The 18,407-nt window shown below is 36.7% G+C and overlaps 1 protein-coding gene across 13 annotated transcripts in view; it reads right to left on the reverse strand.

The window, feature by feature from the left end:
- The window catches only part of PKP4 (plakophilin 4), a 240,857-nt gene that overhangs the window by 38,044 nt on the left and 184,406 nt on the right, over positions 1–18,407 (reverse strand). For 10 of the 13 annotated variants that reach the window (XM_047870213.1, XM_047870212.1, XM_047870214.1 and 7 more), the window contains 4 exons: positions 13,259–13,447; positions 11,097–11,316; positions 3,452–3,584; positions 2,239–2,452 (listed from right to left, as the gene is read on the reverse strand). In XM_047870213.1, the coding sequence (XP_047726169.1) occupies positions 2,239–2,452; positions 3,452–3,584; positions 11,097–11,316; positions 13,259–13,447 (756 nt within the window). The remainder of the gene's footprint in view (positions 1–2,238; positions 2,453–3,451; positions 3,585–11,096; positions 11,317–13,258; positions 13,448–18,407) is intronic. The other 3 variants (XM_047870211.1, XM_047870209.1, XM_047870220.1) reach the window with 1 other exon arrangement.

The following is an 18,407-nucleotide window of genomic DNA, read 5'->3' on the forward strand; positions in this document are numbered from 1 at the left end:
ATTTAGATGTGTTAAAGCATTAATATTCAAACTATGTTAAGGCAGGGAGTCTAATCCAGAGTTTAAGATTATACATAAAGTGTATTCTACTTTTAGTATGTAAATTTCATACCTTATTTGGAGTACAGGGTACTATATTTTAAATTTTAGTATCTTATGAGAAAGTTGATGCCCCTCAAATATTAGATTCATGATGGTTTGCTACATTCCCCAGTGTTACTGAATTATATGTGACAGAACCTACAGCTCTAATTTCATCGTGAAAGCCAGTGGGGAATGGGGTTAATTTTTTAAAATGTTGTTAGAGATTTTTAAATTAAATATCTCAGGCATGAAAAATAGCATAGCAAATATAAGATACCCAGGTAACTACTATCTAACTTTGACATTTTGTCTTCAAAATGTCTTTCTTTCTTTCTTTTCTTTTTTAAAGAAACAGAGCTGGATTAAATCTCCCAATCCCTTTTCCTCTACCTGCCCTCCTCCCCACCCCACCGGCAACCACTATCTTTAATCTCTCTTCTGTCATTTCAATGAAAAATTTTAACTTTATTGCATGTGTGTATATCAGAAAATAATTTATAGCCTCAACCTGCATACTGTGAAACTTTATACCAATAGTATCATGCTGTGCTTGCCATCCCACCAATGCTTCTAGATATTTATCTATACATCTATAGATACACAGACATTACAGCTATCCAGAGACAGCTCTAATGCATTTGTCTTAATTCTTATGTCTGGTTTCACTGTGTGAATATACTGCCATTTATTTAACTATTTTCCTACCAGTCAATACTCAGTATTTCCCTCTAATTCTCTATTATAAATAATGCTGTCATTAATTCGCTCTGCTGCAAACTGTTCTTTCACCTGGACTTCAAGCACCCTTAAACTCAGCTGACAGTGCTGCAACATCGTCTCCCAAGACAAAGCATCACTTACTTCCTCCTGTTCTCTCACTCCCCACACATTGGACCGCTGTGCCCTGACCATTAAGTGTGTTTCTCTCTATTCCCTCTTCTCGACCACCCACCCACCCACCCCTTCCTTCCTTTTTTTTTTTTTTTAAGTTTATTTAGTTATTTTGAGAGAGAGAGGGAGAGACAGAGAGTGCATGAACAGGGGGAGAAACAGAGAGAGAGGGGGAGAGAGAAAACCCCAAGCAGGCTACTGTCAGCACATATCAGCCCAACATGGGGCTCAATCTCATGATCCATGAGATCACGACCAGAGCTGAAATCAAGCATTGGACATTCCACTGACTGAGCCACCCAGGCACCCCAGCCACCCCTTCTTTCTATTATGGATGCGGCTCAAGCTATTACCTCAAGATTATAGGCCTCCCAGATACCACATTCATCTACTTCAAATCAATCCCCCACCCTGATGATACCTGCTGGAAGAATGCATTTAAAAGCCCAAACTGGCCACACCACCCCACAGTGTACGGGACACAAGTTCCTCATAAAAGCTCCCCAAACCAGGCCTGTGTTTCTCTTTGGCTTTGTCTTCCTTCAGCATGCCTCTCTGGCTGGAAGCTCTGACCCCATATTCCATGCTGGCTTTGAGCTCTGCCTGTGACTGGAAGTATCTCCAGTCAACACCTCTACATCCTTCAGGGCAATTTTGGTTTCACACTGACCAGAGGACTTCCCTGCCCATCCTCTGTGCTTCTAGCTGCAGCCCCTACTGAGTCCTGACACTTGCAGCTTCTCGCTGACATTCTCAGAACCACTCCTGTTCCTCCTGAGTCGGAGTGCTACTTGAGGGCAGGGGGTGAGGTTTATTCACGTGTGCATCTCCGGTAGCCAGGAAAGCATCTGACGTACTAACAGGGATCTGGAAACTGGCTGAACTCAAGTGGAAGGTAGTTAATCCATTAACTGTATTTTACTTTCATAATAAAGGAGAGCCAGTCTATTTAACACAAGTAGATTTACTATAGAATATATCATAAAAAAAGCTGTATTCAGTCCTTCATGCACAAGACATCTGTTAGCTGATACTTAACGCACTCAAGTACAATAACTGATACTAGTCAGGATGACCCTGTAGCAGTGCAAGTGCTTTCTGAATCATCGGATTAAATTAGATTCAGCCTTTGTCACAGTTGTGCACACTACATCATGATCTCCTACCTAGAACCTCCAACTTCTTCACTGTGCCACCACACAAGGACATCGGCTAGGTGGCTTTCAACATTTCCTTCAGGACAAGATCACGTTGTTTACCCACCTGTAACAAGCTCCCTTACTTCTGCATCAATAGATTTTCTCAACAGTCGCAACAAAGCAGGAATCCCACCAACATTCTTCATTGCTATTTTATTTTCATCTGTAGACTTGCCAAAAACAAGGTTTCGGAGGGCACCACAAGCATTCTTCTGAACTTCCAAAACTCTGTGGTCCAAAAGGTCAACCAGATGCTTGATTCCCCCTAACCTACACACCTAGAATGAAAAATATGAGGTACCAGGCCTAAGTGACACATGACTAAAAAGTGATCAAATAAAAGTCTGTTATGGAAAGATCACAGGAAAAAAAAAAGGAAGGCAGTCGTAGGTGGATTAATGGCCAAGTGTAGGTAGCATAGTCCTATTCTACCCTCCTAAACACACAGAGGGGTTATGCTTATACTTCTGAGGGAAATGAGCAAATACACAAACACAATAAAGCTGTATGGATTGGAGGTAAGGATTTTTGACTGAAGTCATTTGGATTACAGAAATGTTTCTCTAGACTACTCTCCCCAATTTTCTCCCATTTGCCAATTAATTAGTACATTACATGAATATATCTGGACTTTATTTCCTTCATCCACCTTTAGCTCAGCAGCTGGTATGTTGTTTTGCATACGAAGCTGAGGAAAAACAATGAAGTTCCATTTGCCATTGCAGGGGGAAAATGCCGAAGTGTTAAGAAAGAATCTGTATGTCATAGGACACTAGTCAATAACCAATGACTCACTGTATTTCTATAAATGCCAAAAAACTTTAAAATCTGAAATAAAATACTCATTTATGTTCAGTATTAGTTAACAGTTAAAAATTCTCTGTAACTTGACTTAATTTCATGTCGGCACCAATCTTAACAGAATCACATAAAGTATGTGAGCTCGCTAGTTTCATACACAATTTTTATCTAATAGATTTTTGGAAAATACTCTAAAAACGTAGGTTAAATTGAATTTTGCTTCATGTTTTATAAGTAAGCTAATGAGTAGACAAGGGATTTGAAAATGCTAAAAGCACTCCAAGAAATATCCTCATCTTGGTTTCTCCTACAAAATACTGAAATGCATGGTTAAGAATGAAAGGGGTATCTGGTATCACACTATCCTTTTAAAATGGCCTGTGAATTGCAGCTAGTAATTTCTGAAGCACATAAGCACGTGATTGCTCCACGGAAGGCACTGCCCCCCGGGGGCGTGCCAGGCGCTGGGTGCGTACCTCCATTTTCACTTTGTTGTCGCCAAAGCACAGGTGCTGCAGGTAGGCGGCCGCGTTCGCCTGCACGGACGGGAACTGGTGCTGCAGCATGTGAATGACTTCGGGCAACTCGGGGTCACGCCAGGCAAACTCCCTGTGAGAGAAAGACACGGCTTCAAAGCAGGAACGACCGTGTTTTAACAATACGCTCGATGAGGAGTCTGTCATAAAAAAAAGCTTGGCTGAGACTAAAATTGGAAGTTACAAAATTCCTAAAATATATAAATGTAAAGAGCTCTTCCCCCGCCCGCCCCGATGAACATACGCAGAGACCGAGATGCTACTGAACTCAAAGAAATCATCAGGCACAGAAAGAGGTTCAAGAGAACAAAGGAAATTCTTAATATGAAAAATTTTTCCATTCTCATTTTCTTCTTCCATTCTAATTTTATGCCTTTCTACCTATGTCAGAAATTTGCAGGTGTGAGGCTCAGGTAAACAAGTGCACTTTAGTCAGGTGAGAAGTCATGTCTGAGCAGAGAGAAAGAAAGCTGCTGGGAATAGGCAGAACTGGTGTCAGCTGGGAAATCGCAAGTAATGTGGGCCTGATGATTTTTAAAGAACTTAATATAATATTTATGGTTGCTCTCGATTATAAGAAGTATAGAAATTTATAAAAAAATATTTTTTCTCGGTAATCCTATAACCAGAGAAAACCACTGCTGACATTTCCTGTTGGTCTTTTTTTCCCTAATACATATATAAAAATGTGCACGTGTGCATACAGAGTTTTTTTCAAAGAAATGGATTATATTTAAATAGCACTTCGTATTTGATGAGTACTTACTTAATTCTGTGCCAGGCACTATTCTAGGCATTTTATATACATGAATTCATTTATTCTTTTTTTTTAATGGAACCACCATTTTTTTAATTTCAATTAAAAAATTTTTTTTTTTAATTTGAGAGTGTGCATGTGAGCGAGCAGGGGAGGAGTACTGGGGGAGAGGTTGGGAGAAAGAGAGAGGAGAATCTTCAACAGGGTCCATGCTCAGTGCAGAGCCCCATGCACGGCTTGATCCCACAACCCTGGGATCATCATATGACCTGAGCTGAAATCAGGAGTTGGACACTCAACAGACTGAGCCCCCCAGGCACCCCATGAATTCATTTATTCTTATTGCAACCACATAGATATTGAGGTTGAGACAGAGAGGCTAAGCATCTTGCCTAAAGTCACTCAGCTAGTCAACAGAACACTCTGCTTTCAGAGCCGGTATGCTATCCCACTTCTTGTAGAGTGAGTATACAGTCACACTAAGCATGTACACTTATACTCTGCTTTTTCAGATAACATCACATTGTTGGAATTTGGATGTCAACTGATTGGCTCACTGTTTAGGATCCTTTTTAAATGTGCATGCACGCTTGTAACATATAGAGACCAACTTCTTAGAATTGGTTCACATGGGGCACCTGGGTGGCTCAGTCGGTTAAACGTCCAAATTTGGCTCAGGTCATGACCTCACAGTTCATGGTTTTGAGCCCTGTGTCGGGCTCTGTGCTGACAGCTGAGAGCCTGAAGCTTGTTTCAGATTCTGGGTCTCCCTCTCTCTCTGCCCTTCCTCCAGTCATGCACCCCCATCTCTCTCCCAAAAATAAACATTAAAAACATTAGAAAAAAAAAAGGAATGGTTCACAAAGCAACAAATTTGTGGACTTTGATTGCAGAATGAACTATTATACAAAATGAGTAAAATGAATGCTGTTTATAATAAACTCTAAAAAAAAATCTTTAAATTAACAACCCAGTGATCCTTCTATTGCCCAGTTATTAAGGCCTAGAGTCTCTCTTGGTCTGGGAGCGCTCTATGTATTAATTTGCTTGTCCACTACAGGGCAACCTAAACCTGCACACACATACACACCACCCATTCAAATGAATAGTGCCATAGCAGGTGTCAGAGAGATACAAGCACTGAATGAGACGTGGTTTGGTGTACAAGACTCTGTACTTGAAACAATGTCTTATTCAATGAGTTTACCTGTGTCAGGCACTGTGTCAAGAGCTTTATATGCATTATCTCATTCACCTTGACTATTGCCATATGACGTAGGCACTACTCAATAACATTTGATAGAGGTAAGGAACCTGAGATTAGTAATAAGTGATAGAGGTGGGTGAAACCCACCCAGGTAGTCTGTATGTTGCCTCCACACATAAGGAACAGAAAGCAGAGGTTGTGAAGCAGAAAAGTGAGAGAATGTAACATATATAAAGTCACATTTATAAAGAAGAAAACTCTGGTGGCCAAGTAGAGAACATATTAGAATCAGAAAATATTAGTGGCAAGAAGACTATCCACACATTTGCTCAAAACAGAGCCATCCTTGACTTCTCTCTTTCCTGTATTCTTCTTGTCCAACCTATCAGCAAACTTTATTGACTATCTCTGAACTATTTCATATAAGCCCATCCCATCCATTCTCTTCGCCTTGCCTGGCCCATCTAATAGTCTCCTATGTGCTCTGTTTCAAATATCACTCCCTTACCCCATCTACTCTTTGCATAGCAGCCAGATGATTTTTTTTGAAAACTGAAGCCAAGGGTAAGAGGGAGATTCTGTCTTGGGGGACAGACTTAATGACTTAATTCTTTTTTTGTTTTGTTTTGTTTTTAAACGTTTATTTATTTTTGAGACAGAGAGAGACAGAGCATGAACGGGGGAGGGGCAGAGAGAGGGAGGGAGACACAGAATCTTAAAACTGGACCAGGCTCTGAGCTGTCAGCACAGAGCCCAACGTGGGGCTCGAACTTGCGGACTACAAGATCATGAGCCGAAGTCAGACGCCTAACTGACTGAGCCGCCCAGGTGCCCCAATGACTTAATTCTTAATAGACATTAAGAATACCACCAATGCTAAAAGAGGCAGGAAAAAAAGCACACAATATGGAGTTAGACTGCCTATGTTGAGGTCCTAGGTCCTTCATTTACTATGTGATTTTGAAAAGCACTTAGTTGTTTGAAGCACTACTTTCCCCATCTGTATAATAGGAAGAAAACAACTATCAGTTGTACCTTCTTCTTAGGTTGGCTGTGATGATTAAATTGTGATGGTGTATATTAAAATATTTTCCTTTTAATTATGATATGGATGTTTTGTTAATATTCATCAGCCCTGAAAAAGGAACTAAACAGGGTCACTCTCTATAATAAATTCCCTTTTATATATTGAAGCTATGTTAACTATTTCTGGTCAAAATCTGTCCAAAGCCTGTTATGTAAATCTGTGCTCTAATTAACAGAGTGCAAGGAGTGTGATTTAATTTTTCCTTGATGACTCACAATCATAACAAATACACATTTTTGTCCTCTTTAAGTGGCACAGATATGGTCAAGATTTTCTGGCATCACTGGGGTACCATGAGGGCCAGACTCCAGCTGGAGATGGGCAGTTAGGCTTGGTTGGCATCAATTCCAACCCTGATTTTCAGCAGAAATTTACCCTGGAAACACTGCTATCAATTCATGGGCTGGTTGGATGGCATCAATGTCTGCCAGGATTTGCTTCATTACAATCTAAGCCCAGACTTCTGTTTTCAGCCATCATAGAATAACTGATCCTGGACTTGGCCTTTTCACAAAACACAACTATGAAATGTATGTATGAAGGAAGTGTTTTTAGGTCCTGGACAACACATAACACAAGAATGTAATCTTGGGGGACCGACTGAATGACTTAATTCTTAACAGACATTAAGAATACTACCAATGCCAAAACAGGCAGGGAAAAAAAGCACACAATTTCGAGTTCCTGAGAGACAGGAACCATCATAGCAGCCCCATATTCCCTGGGTTTCTGCCTGAGGGCATTTTTTTGCATCGTGACATAGGAAGCTGGGCCCATGAAGTGGAGCAATGATGGACTTAGTGAGCTGAGGGAGAGAAGTGAGAATTGAAAATGGTTGGAATTTGAGGGGCAGGGAACTGGGAACTATATAGAAGAGATTCTACAAGTCTATAGGAGGATTACTCACAAGTCTTTAACTGAATGCTGGACCATACATGTCCATGACACATGCGTAGGTTGGATGGAGTAGCTGTTGTAGGACAGAGCTGAGCATAGGCCAGTGACTATGATCTTCCAGCCCAGTCAGACTGTAAACCTTCCTGATTACCTCAGCATTTAATTTCCACAAAGAACTACACCAAAGAGTGGAAGCATATGCTAGGAGTAAAACAAATCTGAAACAGACCCTTCTCAGAAGAACAGAACCAATCTTGACAGGATCAAAAGCATCTGTCAGTAATTTAGTTATCTGCCACAACAAAACTCAGAATCCTAACAGGTCACAACATAATACAGAGTCCCTACAATGTATCATCCACAAAAGTTAGCATATGATTGAAAACTGCTAGGTATAAGAAGAAACAGAAATGTGACCTATGAAGATGTAAACAAAACAAAACCAACCAAACCCAATAATAGAAACAGACCCAGAGCAAACCCAGATGTTGGAATTATCAGAGGACTCTAAAAGGTCATTATAGATGTGCTCAAAGATGGAAAGGAAAAGATGTATACAGGGAGTGAATAGATGAAGAAATGTCTTTAGAGACATGAAAACTATTAAAAAAAACCCCACCAAATTCAAGTATCTGAAATAAACAATTCACTGGATGGGCTTACCAACAGATTGTGGAGACTACAGAAGAAAAGGCAGTAAATATGAAGATAGATCAACAAAAAATATCCAGTGTGAAGAATACAGAGAAAAACGATTTTAAGATATACACAGAGCTTTAATAAGAGTAAGAGCATGTAGTACAATAATGTCAAGTTACTCCAGAAGGAGAGGAGAATGAGTTTGGGGCAGAAAAAAATATTTAAAGCAATTATGGTTAAAAATGTCCCAGTTTTGATAAAAATCACCAGCCAATATTCAAAGAATCTCAATGAATCCCAAGCAGGTTAAATGTAAAAAAACAAAAAACAAAAAACCAAAAACCATAGGTAGGCCTGTCAGAATAAAACTGCTGAAAGTCAAAGATAAAGAGAAAAACCTGAGAGGCAGCCAAGAGAGATGATACATTACATAAAGAGAAGAATGATACGAATAACGTCTGATTTCAGAAACAATTGCGGCTGAAGACAATGAATGACATCTTTTTAAAGTACTGAAAGGAAAAACCCATACCTGTCAATCCTGAATTTTATACCTAGCAAAAATATCCTTTAAAAATGAATGAAATAGTTGTATGGAAACCAATTTGACAGTAAATTATATTAAAAAAAAAAAGAAAAAATGGAAACTCAGGTGATTCATTCTACAACCCAAAAATACTAATATAAAAATGATAATGCTGTAATATTTTATAAAATAATAAAGGTAAATAAAAATAAAAAAATGAATGAAATAATAACATTTTCAGATAAATTAAAACTGGCAGAATATGTTGCTAGCAGACACGCAACACAAGAAAGGCTAAAGGAAGTGCTTAAAATGAAGGGAAATGGGTCGAGATGGAAACTGGAGTTTGTAGGAAGAATACATAGGATGAGAACTATATTTGGTAAACATACAGTAAATATAAAGACATTTGTTCTCTTAATTTCTTTAAAACACAATTGACTATTTACAGTAGAAATAATAACACTATATTATGGGTTTTATTATGTGTGTAGAAGTAAAATATTTGACAATAACATAAAGGTCAAAGGGATTGTACATGGTATTATTCTGCTGAACAGCACAGATTAAGTCCTGCTTAAAAGGAACACCATGAATGCTATTATTCTTTATGTTGCTATCGCTTTCCGTAGGAAGTATTTTTGTTACTACTTCTAGATGTGTCACTTATATTACTAATAAATTTTGCTTCTACACTCAACAACTATTAAAAAAACCCACAGATTTCCATTTATATGGAAAATATTAATAACTTCTCCAGTCCCTATAAGAAATTTTTCAGGCTAATTATAATACAGCATTAATGGTAAAGAATGTGGGCTTACAAGTGAATAGATATCACTTCAAGTTTGCTATTTTCAAAACTAAAAATTAAAAGCTGTCATGAGCTTTTTACTTTGGTTTGAATATTTAAACTTCAAATTCATCTGGATTCCAGTTTCATCGAGAATAAATGCATTTATTATAAAATAATCATTTATTCATCTTACAAAATGCATTATCAGTTAAGTTTCACATAATCAAAGCTAGCTGTAACAGTTTTATGCATTAGACTACAAAATTATCATACTATGAATAGCTGAAGTGTATTATCATACATGAAATCCTTATTTATCATGAATCAACTCGTAGCAGAGGTCAAAACTGAAATCTTCAGGGACACCTATTAAGCTCAAAGCTCTAATCACACTTCACTGTCTTTCTGAATAGCTGTTCTTTTTCTCTGCAGGTTCAGCCGAGGTAAGGTCTAAATTGCGTACAACTCAAAACCCTTTTGGGAAATTCCACATCTATTAGGGTGTCTTAGTATTTTGGCATTTTGAGGATTAAAAAAAATGGAATCATGTGAAAAAATCTGTGAGTCAATTATATTGAAGGTACTGTAAGACAAGTTATTTTAAAACCCTTAAAATGACAAGGACATGGACTAGTAGAACCAAACACATGTGTGAACTATAAAGAATTTTAGGCAAAAGAGTCAGAGTGGAGTGGTTTTAGTGAAGCAGTGGGCTCCCACTCAAGAGTACCTTTAGTTATTTTGTTTAAATGACCAAAATCTCATTCACATTTTTAATTCACATTCACTAGAATAAGTTGGTAGGTTGCTAAAAATGAATTGATAATTATAACAATTTTCAAGTGAAACAATTTGTGGGCGAAGAGTGAATGAAATCTTGCTAATTAATATATACCTTAATATAACACTCAAGCTGCTTAAAATTCAGTGATAATTCCATTCTTTTAGAAATTAAAATTCTTTCAGTTTCTAAATAATCTTTTTTATTTCCTAAATATTTTAAGTGGCTTTCATTAAAGATGAGACTACTTTTCAAAATCAATCAAGTAGTAAATGAGTCATACTTATCTTAATAAAACATTCTTTCTACATGGCCAAATAAAATGAAAAGGAGGAAACATGTATTACTGGCCAAATATTTTTTGCTTATGTGATATGAGAGTGTGTTGTAAACTACTTTCTCCTAAATGGCAGAGAGCTTTTCAAAGGACCTAGTCAATAAAAGCACAACACAGCACTGACCAGTAGGATTCAAAATGTACACAACACTGGTCTTTTCTAGTTAAAAGCACCATACATTTTTTTTCCCGAAGCCCTTATCTAAAAAGTCAGTCAGGATTAAGGAAATTGGGTAAAATGATCCTTTAAAATCATGCGTATATATAATTCAGACAAAGAGGCTAACCCAGGGAGTGTTCCTGGTGAAGCACTTCAGTGATGAGTGCCGCAGATAGTGTGTGCATTCTCTAACTTGTTAAGGCATCGAAAGAAGGAATCGATCTTTAAGATGAAATTAACTTCAGTGACCTATAGTGCTAAAATACAACTGGAAATACTAGAGATTAGGAGTTAACTGATAGTATCATAGACTTGGCAACCTGAAAAAAAGTCAGACTGAAGGAACCACTGATGCCTGTGATACTGTAGCATCCTGGAGATTCATAACCAGTACTTGCCTGGGGTCTTTCTGAATGCTGTCTATCGATGGGGATCTCGTGGTGCCATCATCAGCTGGCGCTGCGTGCTGAAGCCTGTTATAATTGCACTCTTGCACTCGGTATTGTATTGGCCTGTAGGGCTCCGCGTAGGTAGCTGTTGTGTTCAGAGCATAATTATTTCTTTGGTATGTAAGGGTGCTTCGTTGGCTGGATGTCCTTTGCAGATTTCCAACACCTACTAGAAAGTCAACATTTTTCAAAAGATTAGTATACTTTCCACAAGGTGGTACTTTTCCAAGGAAAACTATTTTTAAGGAAGATTATAGTCTTTAACAATTATGTAAATTGCTTTATAGATTTTTACCAGTATTTCCAATGTAGATTGTAGGTTTTACCAATCTGGCTTATCAGGGCTAAAGAAGGCACTTAGATTTTTAATATACACAAACTATGTCAATTTTATTAACAGAAAAGAGCAAAAATAAAACTTTAAATCTGCCTACATGATTGATCTTACTATGTTTAATAAGATTTTGTAACAAAAATGCAAGCAAGGGGCGGTGCCTGGGTGGCTCAGTTGGTTGAGTATCCAACTTAATTTCGGCTCAGGTCACGACTGCATAGTTCGTGGGATGGAGCCCTACATGCGGCTCTGTGCTGACAGCATGAAGCCTGCTTGGGATTCTCTCCTTCCCTCTCTCTCTCAAAATACTAAAAGAAAAAAAAAAGTGCGAGAGAGATATAGGAAAAGAATTAAACTATTCCAAGAAATAAATGGCAAAATGCCATAATTTTACTTAGCAATAAAAAGCAATTATTCAAACCTGTAGATAATTGAGATGGTCCAACTGAACACTTAGTGTACACAGGTTACTTATTTTGATATACATTTTATTTATAGAACTTTGGATTTTGATAATATTGGAAAATTTATTTCGTAAGAAGGCTGATACATCAAATTCTTCTCTAGGTACCCTCTTAAATTTTTGCATGAGGCTATATATAGAGGTATTGTACACTGCATATAACATTTCTTTCTTAATTATTACAGAAGCTATTTCTCCAATAATTGCAGACATGTTCTTCTCCCAATTAAAAGATTTTAATAACATTGTTTGTTTCTTAATGCTATGAAAGAAATTCCTTGGGAGGAGTTCCCCTCTATTTCTAGACAGAAGGCTGAATCACTAATCATTTAAAAAAGCCAATTAGAACTTTAAAAAAATTCCTTAATTTAGAGAACATAACAAGTGAAATATTTCTTGACTAATATCTATTAAAAATCGGTACATTCTATTAGAAGAAAAATCCTGCAGTAAACCAAACTGTCAGCTTTTGGCAAAGAACCAATTCAAATATAGTCTTCTCCCTCTTGGTATTCTGGGAGGCATGCATCCTAGAATGGTGCCTTTATGTGTTATCATTGTGGGCATGTTCATAGATGCACTATCTCTTAAAAAAAAAAAAAAAAAAAAAAAAAAAAAAAAGAGAAGAAAAGGCCTCTTGGGATTCCATGAACCAGGCCGGCAGCACAATCTGGCAGCTCACTTGGCCATGGGCCATAGCTTCTGCTCTGTCAGCCAATATGGGATGGCATAAATGTGAGAGTGGGGGTGCAAGGGTGTGATGCACTCATCCCTGTTTTTATAAATGCAGCTACTGTATTCTGCCTCAGACTGAGTCCATCATAAGGAATATCTCACATTCTACATGTAGACATTCAGAGGAAATCTAGTATCTGAAGAGGAGTAATACCAAATACACTTGGGATACATACATGCTAAAATAAAGATAGCCAAATAACTCATAAAGGAATCTTCTGTAAATACATATTCCAGGCAACAAAAACCACAAAGAAATATTCCAACTCAGGTTTTCCTTTCTGTATCTAACATGTTTCTAATGCAAGGAGAGTCATACATGTAGCTCTACAAACTTATTTGTGAATTAACAAACTAATCACTGCATTCATTGATTAGACTAAGGTGAAAATATATCACCTATAAATAGGTACAACATGAACTTGTGTTGTACTGTTTATTCATCTACTGTGATAGCTGGTTATCTGACAACTGAATGGGCAACATGATTTCATTCTAACAGGGTACCAATCTCAATATAATCCGTCTGCTCTTGGGCATTGCATTTGGGAAAACCAGCTAAACAGCACTAAGGCCCACCTGAGCCTGTGCGATACAATGCTGTCTGTGATCCTTGGAGCTCCACGGTCCCGTGGTTTGGGCTGCGGTACACGGGGCTGTAGTAGGTCCTCCCCTCATATATAGGAGTGATGTGCAAGTCAGGAGACACAGCTGAACGAAGGTCTTGCCCAAGCTGGCTGTGCTGACTAGCGTAGGAACTCCGTAAGCCTAGAGGCAGGAAAATTACATCATTAAGAAATTGAGAAAATTGTGGACAGGTTAAAAGACTTAATTAATAGGACCTAACCAATAGGACCCAATGTTAAGACTAAACACTGGACCTGGTGAACTTTACAAGAGAAGGATGCCAGCTATGAAAGGGATGTTATATACATTTTTTGAGTTAAACTTTCTCTTGGCGGCAAAATAAAGGTACATTTTGTAAGAAAAAAATTATTGTGTGGTTTGATACTCTGAAATTCATTCCGCAACTGTAAGCTATTTTATGGTGGTGACCAAAGAGAGAATGCCCTCTTCTGTGGTTACATGATTTTCACAGTTAAAACATAAAAACAATGGTTCACGTCATTCTCTTTTCCTGCTCTGCAGAACTGGACAACCATCTCTTTAGGGGCAGGGCCCACCATGTCCCACGCCTCTTTAAATCTCAACATCTAAGACAATGCCTATGTAATAGTGCTTAGTGAAGGCTGAGATTCAAGAACACTTCTGAAATATATCTCTCAATTCACCCATGATTTTTCAGTAAAACATGAAATTTTATGTTACAAAATTTGGAATATTATCAACGAAGCAATAACATTTATTTAGTATTATGAGGTATTATTTTACTATTTGTTGTCACTATATTTTTCCTTTTTAAAAAAAAACAAACATAGCTGTTTTTGCAGGAACCCACATACCAGATTCTTGTTTACCTTCTTTCTAGTGCAAAGGAAAAATACAAAGTTAGTACATTAACATTAGATCATTTGAAATATTCTTTCATTCAAATTGCTAATAACTAAAGTTTACACATGGGATTTGTGATAAAAAAAAGTACAGTTCAAACTCAAACATTTTATTTGCTTAAAGAAAGTGAATTACTACATTCTATATTAGGATGCTCAGAAGTTTGTGATCTGTCATCATTAGTAAGGAAAATCTGTCACTTGGTAAGAATAGTAACTAAGGTTACATTCCAAATATGAATAAGAGAAAGCACAAACATATCTGAAGTCAGCACTTACTTCCTTTTAAAAAGATTGCAAATAATTAACACAGTAACTAATTACAAAAAGATAGGTTCATTCATATCCTATTAGCTCAGTTAATCATATCACAACAAAAAGCAAATGGGCCTGAATATGAGTGATAATGTTGCTTAGTGAGGAGTGGCAAGAAAGTTTAATACGTAGAGCTCCTGAAATGAATGATTATTATCTACCCTGGACAGCAAGGTGACATGGTAAGAAACCAAATGAACCAATGTGGGCATTAGCTACTGCTCTCCACTTGCCAAAATGAAGATCAGAGGCTTAAACAATTATGTAATTAGGAGATTCTCCAGCCAAACTTCATTTCAAAACCAAGGAAACTGAGAGCCCAAAAGGAAATGTGATTCATCCCCATCAGAAAACTACCTCCTGGTAGGGCTGAGAGGAACCCAACACTGGACACAGTGAACCCTCCGGGTTCAATAAGACGTGGTGCGAGAGATCTGTAACTCGATAGAGCCCTCTGTGTTCACACAGAATTAAAGGGCAAGTTTAGCCCACCAGGGGTCCATGGAAGCCAATGTAACTCTAAAGATGATACCATGATTGTTATCGTAAAGTTCTCATTTGGAGATTTCAGCTTTTCATTCACTGGCAGATTTCTCATTCTTCTTAGCAGAGGTAAGCTCCATTTCTATGCATTTTGAGTGAAAGTGCAGGCATTGTATTTGTTAATGGTGATATAAAGTGGGCAGGTAAATGTACCTGGTCCTTGGTAATCTTCTCAATACAAGGTGCTATTTTAACATTCAATAAAGCCACAAATACTTGTGATTTGCTGTGATACTCTGTAGATCACTCAACACTTGGGCACAAACAAGCTGAGCACTGAATGCTCATGAAGTTGGCTGAACAGCCATGCCCTCAAACAAAGCATTTTGCACATAATCAGAATGTTATATTCTCACTATGCAAGAATCTGGCTGGATTCTTTACTGGAAACCATGCTATATGATATGATTTATAAATATTTGCAAGTATTTACTATAATTTCATGGGAAAGGAAACAAAATGAGCTTGTTGAGAACCATAAAAAGTATCCAGCAACTATTCACTTGTTATAAGATTATTAGTGAGATGAAATTACTACATGTGACAGACTGAAATGGGAAATAAAAGCCTTAGAATTATAGTGAAATGAACATTTATAAATGAAATGTTCATTTCACTATAATTCTAAGGCTTTTATTTTGTGAGTAACATAATCTTTGTGAGTAACGTTAACAGTGATGGCTACTAATTTTGTTCACCTGCTCATGCATGCAAACAAAGCACACAATCTTACAGATTTACATTTAAAAAATTATAAAATTACATAGCCTCCATAGATTAAGTAAAATGATTAAGTGTAGAAAGTCCACTGTAACTTAGTGTCTTTTAAACTGGAAGATAAGTAAATATGTTCCATAACTGTTATTAGAAATAACTTTTCCAGAAGCATTTATGCCAATTTTTTATAACCTTATCTCCCCCTCCAAATAATGGAAAATGCTGATCTACAAAATTATTTATGTAACCAATAGTTTCTATTTGCAATTCCACAAATACACATTAGTTTACCTATTACAATGACATATTCCCTGTGATTTAAAATCTTTATATTTAAGACATTGCAAATAAACATAAATTTATCTCCCAAATAGTATTCTTTATATTCTCAAAATTTTTCTTGACATGCTATGATTTTACTGAAATGAATATTTTAGGGCAGAGATATTTTTCTGTTGTAGGAAGTAATTTATACACACATTGTATCATCACTTAAATTATGATCACCAAATATCCAAGTGTCTGAATCTATTAGAAAATATTGCTTCAGGCTTATCAATTAACAGGTTATTAATCCTTTGAGATCAAGAACCATAATAAATATCATGATAAGCACATGGCTTTTGGAAGTAAGAATGAAAGAAAGGAATTCACAAATTAGGATCCACATTCAGAATAAGCAGGCAGGAGACGATGGGAAGGCAGAGCTTTCCTAGAACCTTTATAAGGACACACTTAGCTTCTTTTCAAGACTGTAGTAGATTAGGGCAAAAAATCTGTGATAGCCTAGCTCTAAACATAAAGTCTAATTTCACCTGTGATGGCAGAAGACAGGCTTTGTAGACCAAAGAAGATCATCCCTCTCAGGGTTAAACATAGAGACAGTAATTGATGTGCTCACTTCCTTCCTGGGTTTCCACTTCACTCTACGGCAAACATAGATTTCTGCATAGCTATTCTATATGTACACTGGGGGGAATACAGAAATCTTCAGAACTATTTATCTTTTAAGGTTTCCTTGGGAGACAGAATTTCATAAATGATTCCTACCTCACTTTGCTGCATACTTTCAGAGGCATGCCAGAAAATATCTAAGTCAAGTACACTCCTCTGATGACTGAATGAAAAAGAGGTGGTTTCTCCACTAGGAATTTCTTTTGAGCTCAAAATCTAGTTCAATATGAATTCTTCATGCAAAATTATTTAACTAGAAAATACCTTTCCCAGAAGCCATAAGGAAATGATATTAATTTTGCTATACAAAATATTAAAAACTTCTGTAAATAAAAAATACCAAAAACAAAGTCAAAAGACAAGTTACAAAATAGAAAAAATACCTGAGACGTATATTACTAGAAGCTAATTTACTTCAAGTATAAAAAGCTTTCATAAGTTAAAAATAGACAAAAAACCTAAACTTGTGGTTTGGAGAAAAGAAATAAAAAGGCTGATAAAGATGTAAAATCTTCAACATCAGTCATAACTCGATAAAGGGCACTTAAAACAATGAGGTACAGCTTTTAATCTACGACATTGGCAAAGATGAGGCACTCTGACAATATGCAGTGCTAGTGAAGGTTTAGGAGAACAGATATGCTTAAACCTATTGGTGGAAATAGAAATCTGTGCAGCTTCCCTGGAAGGCACGAGGTAGGATAGTATTTCTTTAAGAACAAATAAGCACCTAGTTTGATCTAGCAATTCTACTTCAAGAAATGCATCCCACAGTCATCTTAGTATCTATGTGCAAATATGCAAGACCAATACAGAACTAGCTACATACACGTTACATTATTGTCTCTAATGCCTAAATATGAAAAAACCTAAATGTTAATAAGGAAGAGATAAAATAAATTATAATACATCTATAAAAATAGGGTCCTAGGCATCTATTGGCAGAATGGAGCTCTCAGACATATTAAAAAAGAAGATATACATATATATTATACATATTTACATGGTATAAGATATATACAATATATAAATATATAATAGAATCCCATCAGTATAAAACACAGTGAGTGCACATTTGTAATACATACATATGTAAACACACATTCTTTAATTTTTTTTTACCATTGTGTACATGTTAAAAATGTATTTTAAAACACTAACTAAAGATAAATTTCATTTTGATAAAAAGAACAATGCCTATACATTATGTGGGAAACCCTCCACGAAAATACCCTGGAGGAAATGGCTATAATATCGGGCACCTTGCTGGTGTCTTTCTGACTTAATCCGAATGGCATTTGAAGGTAATCATAAGAGCTTTGTGCATTTCCCACTGGGATGCTAAAATCAAGGCAGTAGGTGAGAAAAATCCATATTCTGTATCATTAAAGCATTTCTTTTAAAAAAGCTAAATATTTCAAGAGATATTTCAAGAGATTTTTTAACATAACTTAGAGGTTTGGATATAGGTAGGCCTACCTGGTGAACAATTTTTCATTAAAAAAAAAAACAAGCAACCCCCCACAAACCCCAACAAACAGCTTAGAATTCCAATCAATGTTTCTAAAATGCAAAAAAACTACTTTTTATATCCTAATATTGGGAGGGGGAAAATGCATTCATTGCAAAAGATTTCAGGTTGATATAAATGTATATATAGTTTCATGCATTAAGAATTATAGAGCCTG

The sequence above is a fragment of the Prionailurus viverrinus genome, chromosome C1, assembly GCF_022837055.1.
Source record: "Prionailurus viverrinus isolate Anna chromosome C1, UM_Priviv_1.0, whole genome shotgun sequence".
In the NCBI taxonomy this organism is placed as follows: Eukaryota; Metazoa; Chordata; class Mammalia; order Carnivora; family Felidae; genus Prionailurus; species Prionailurus viverrinus.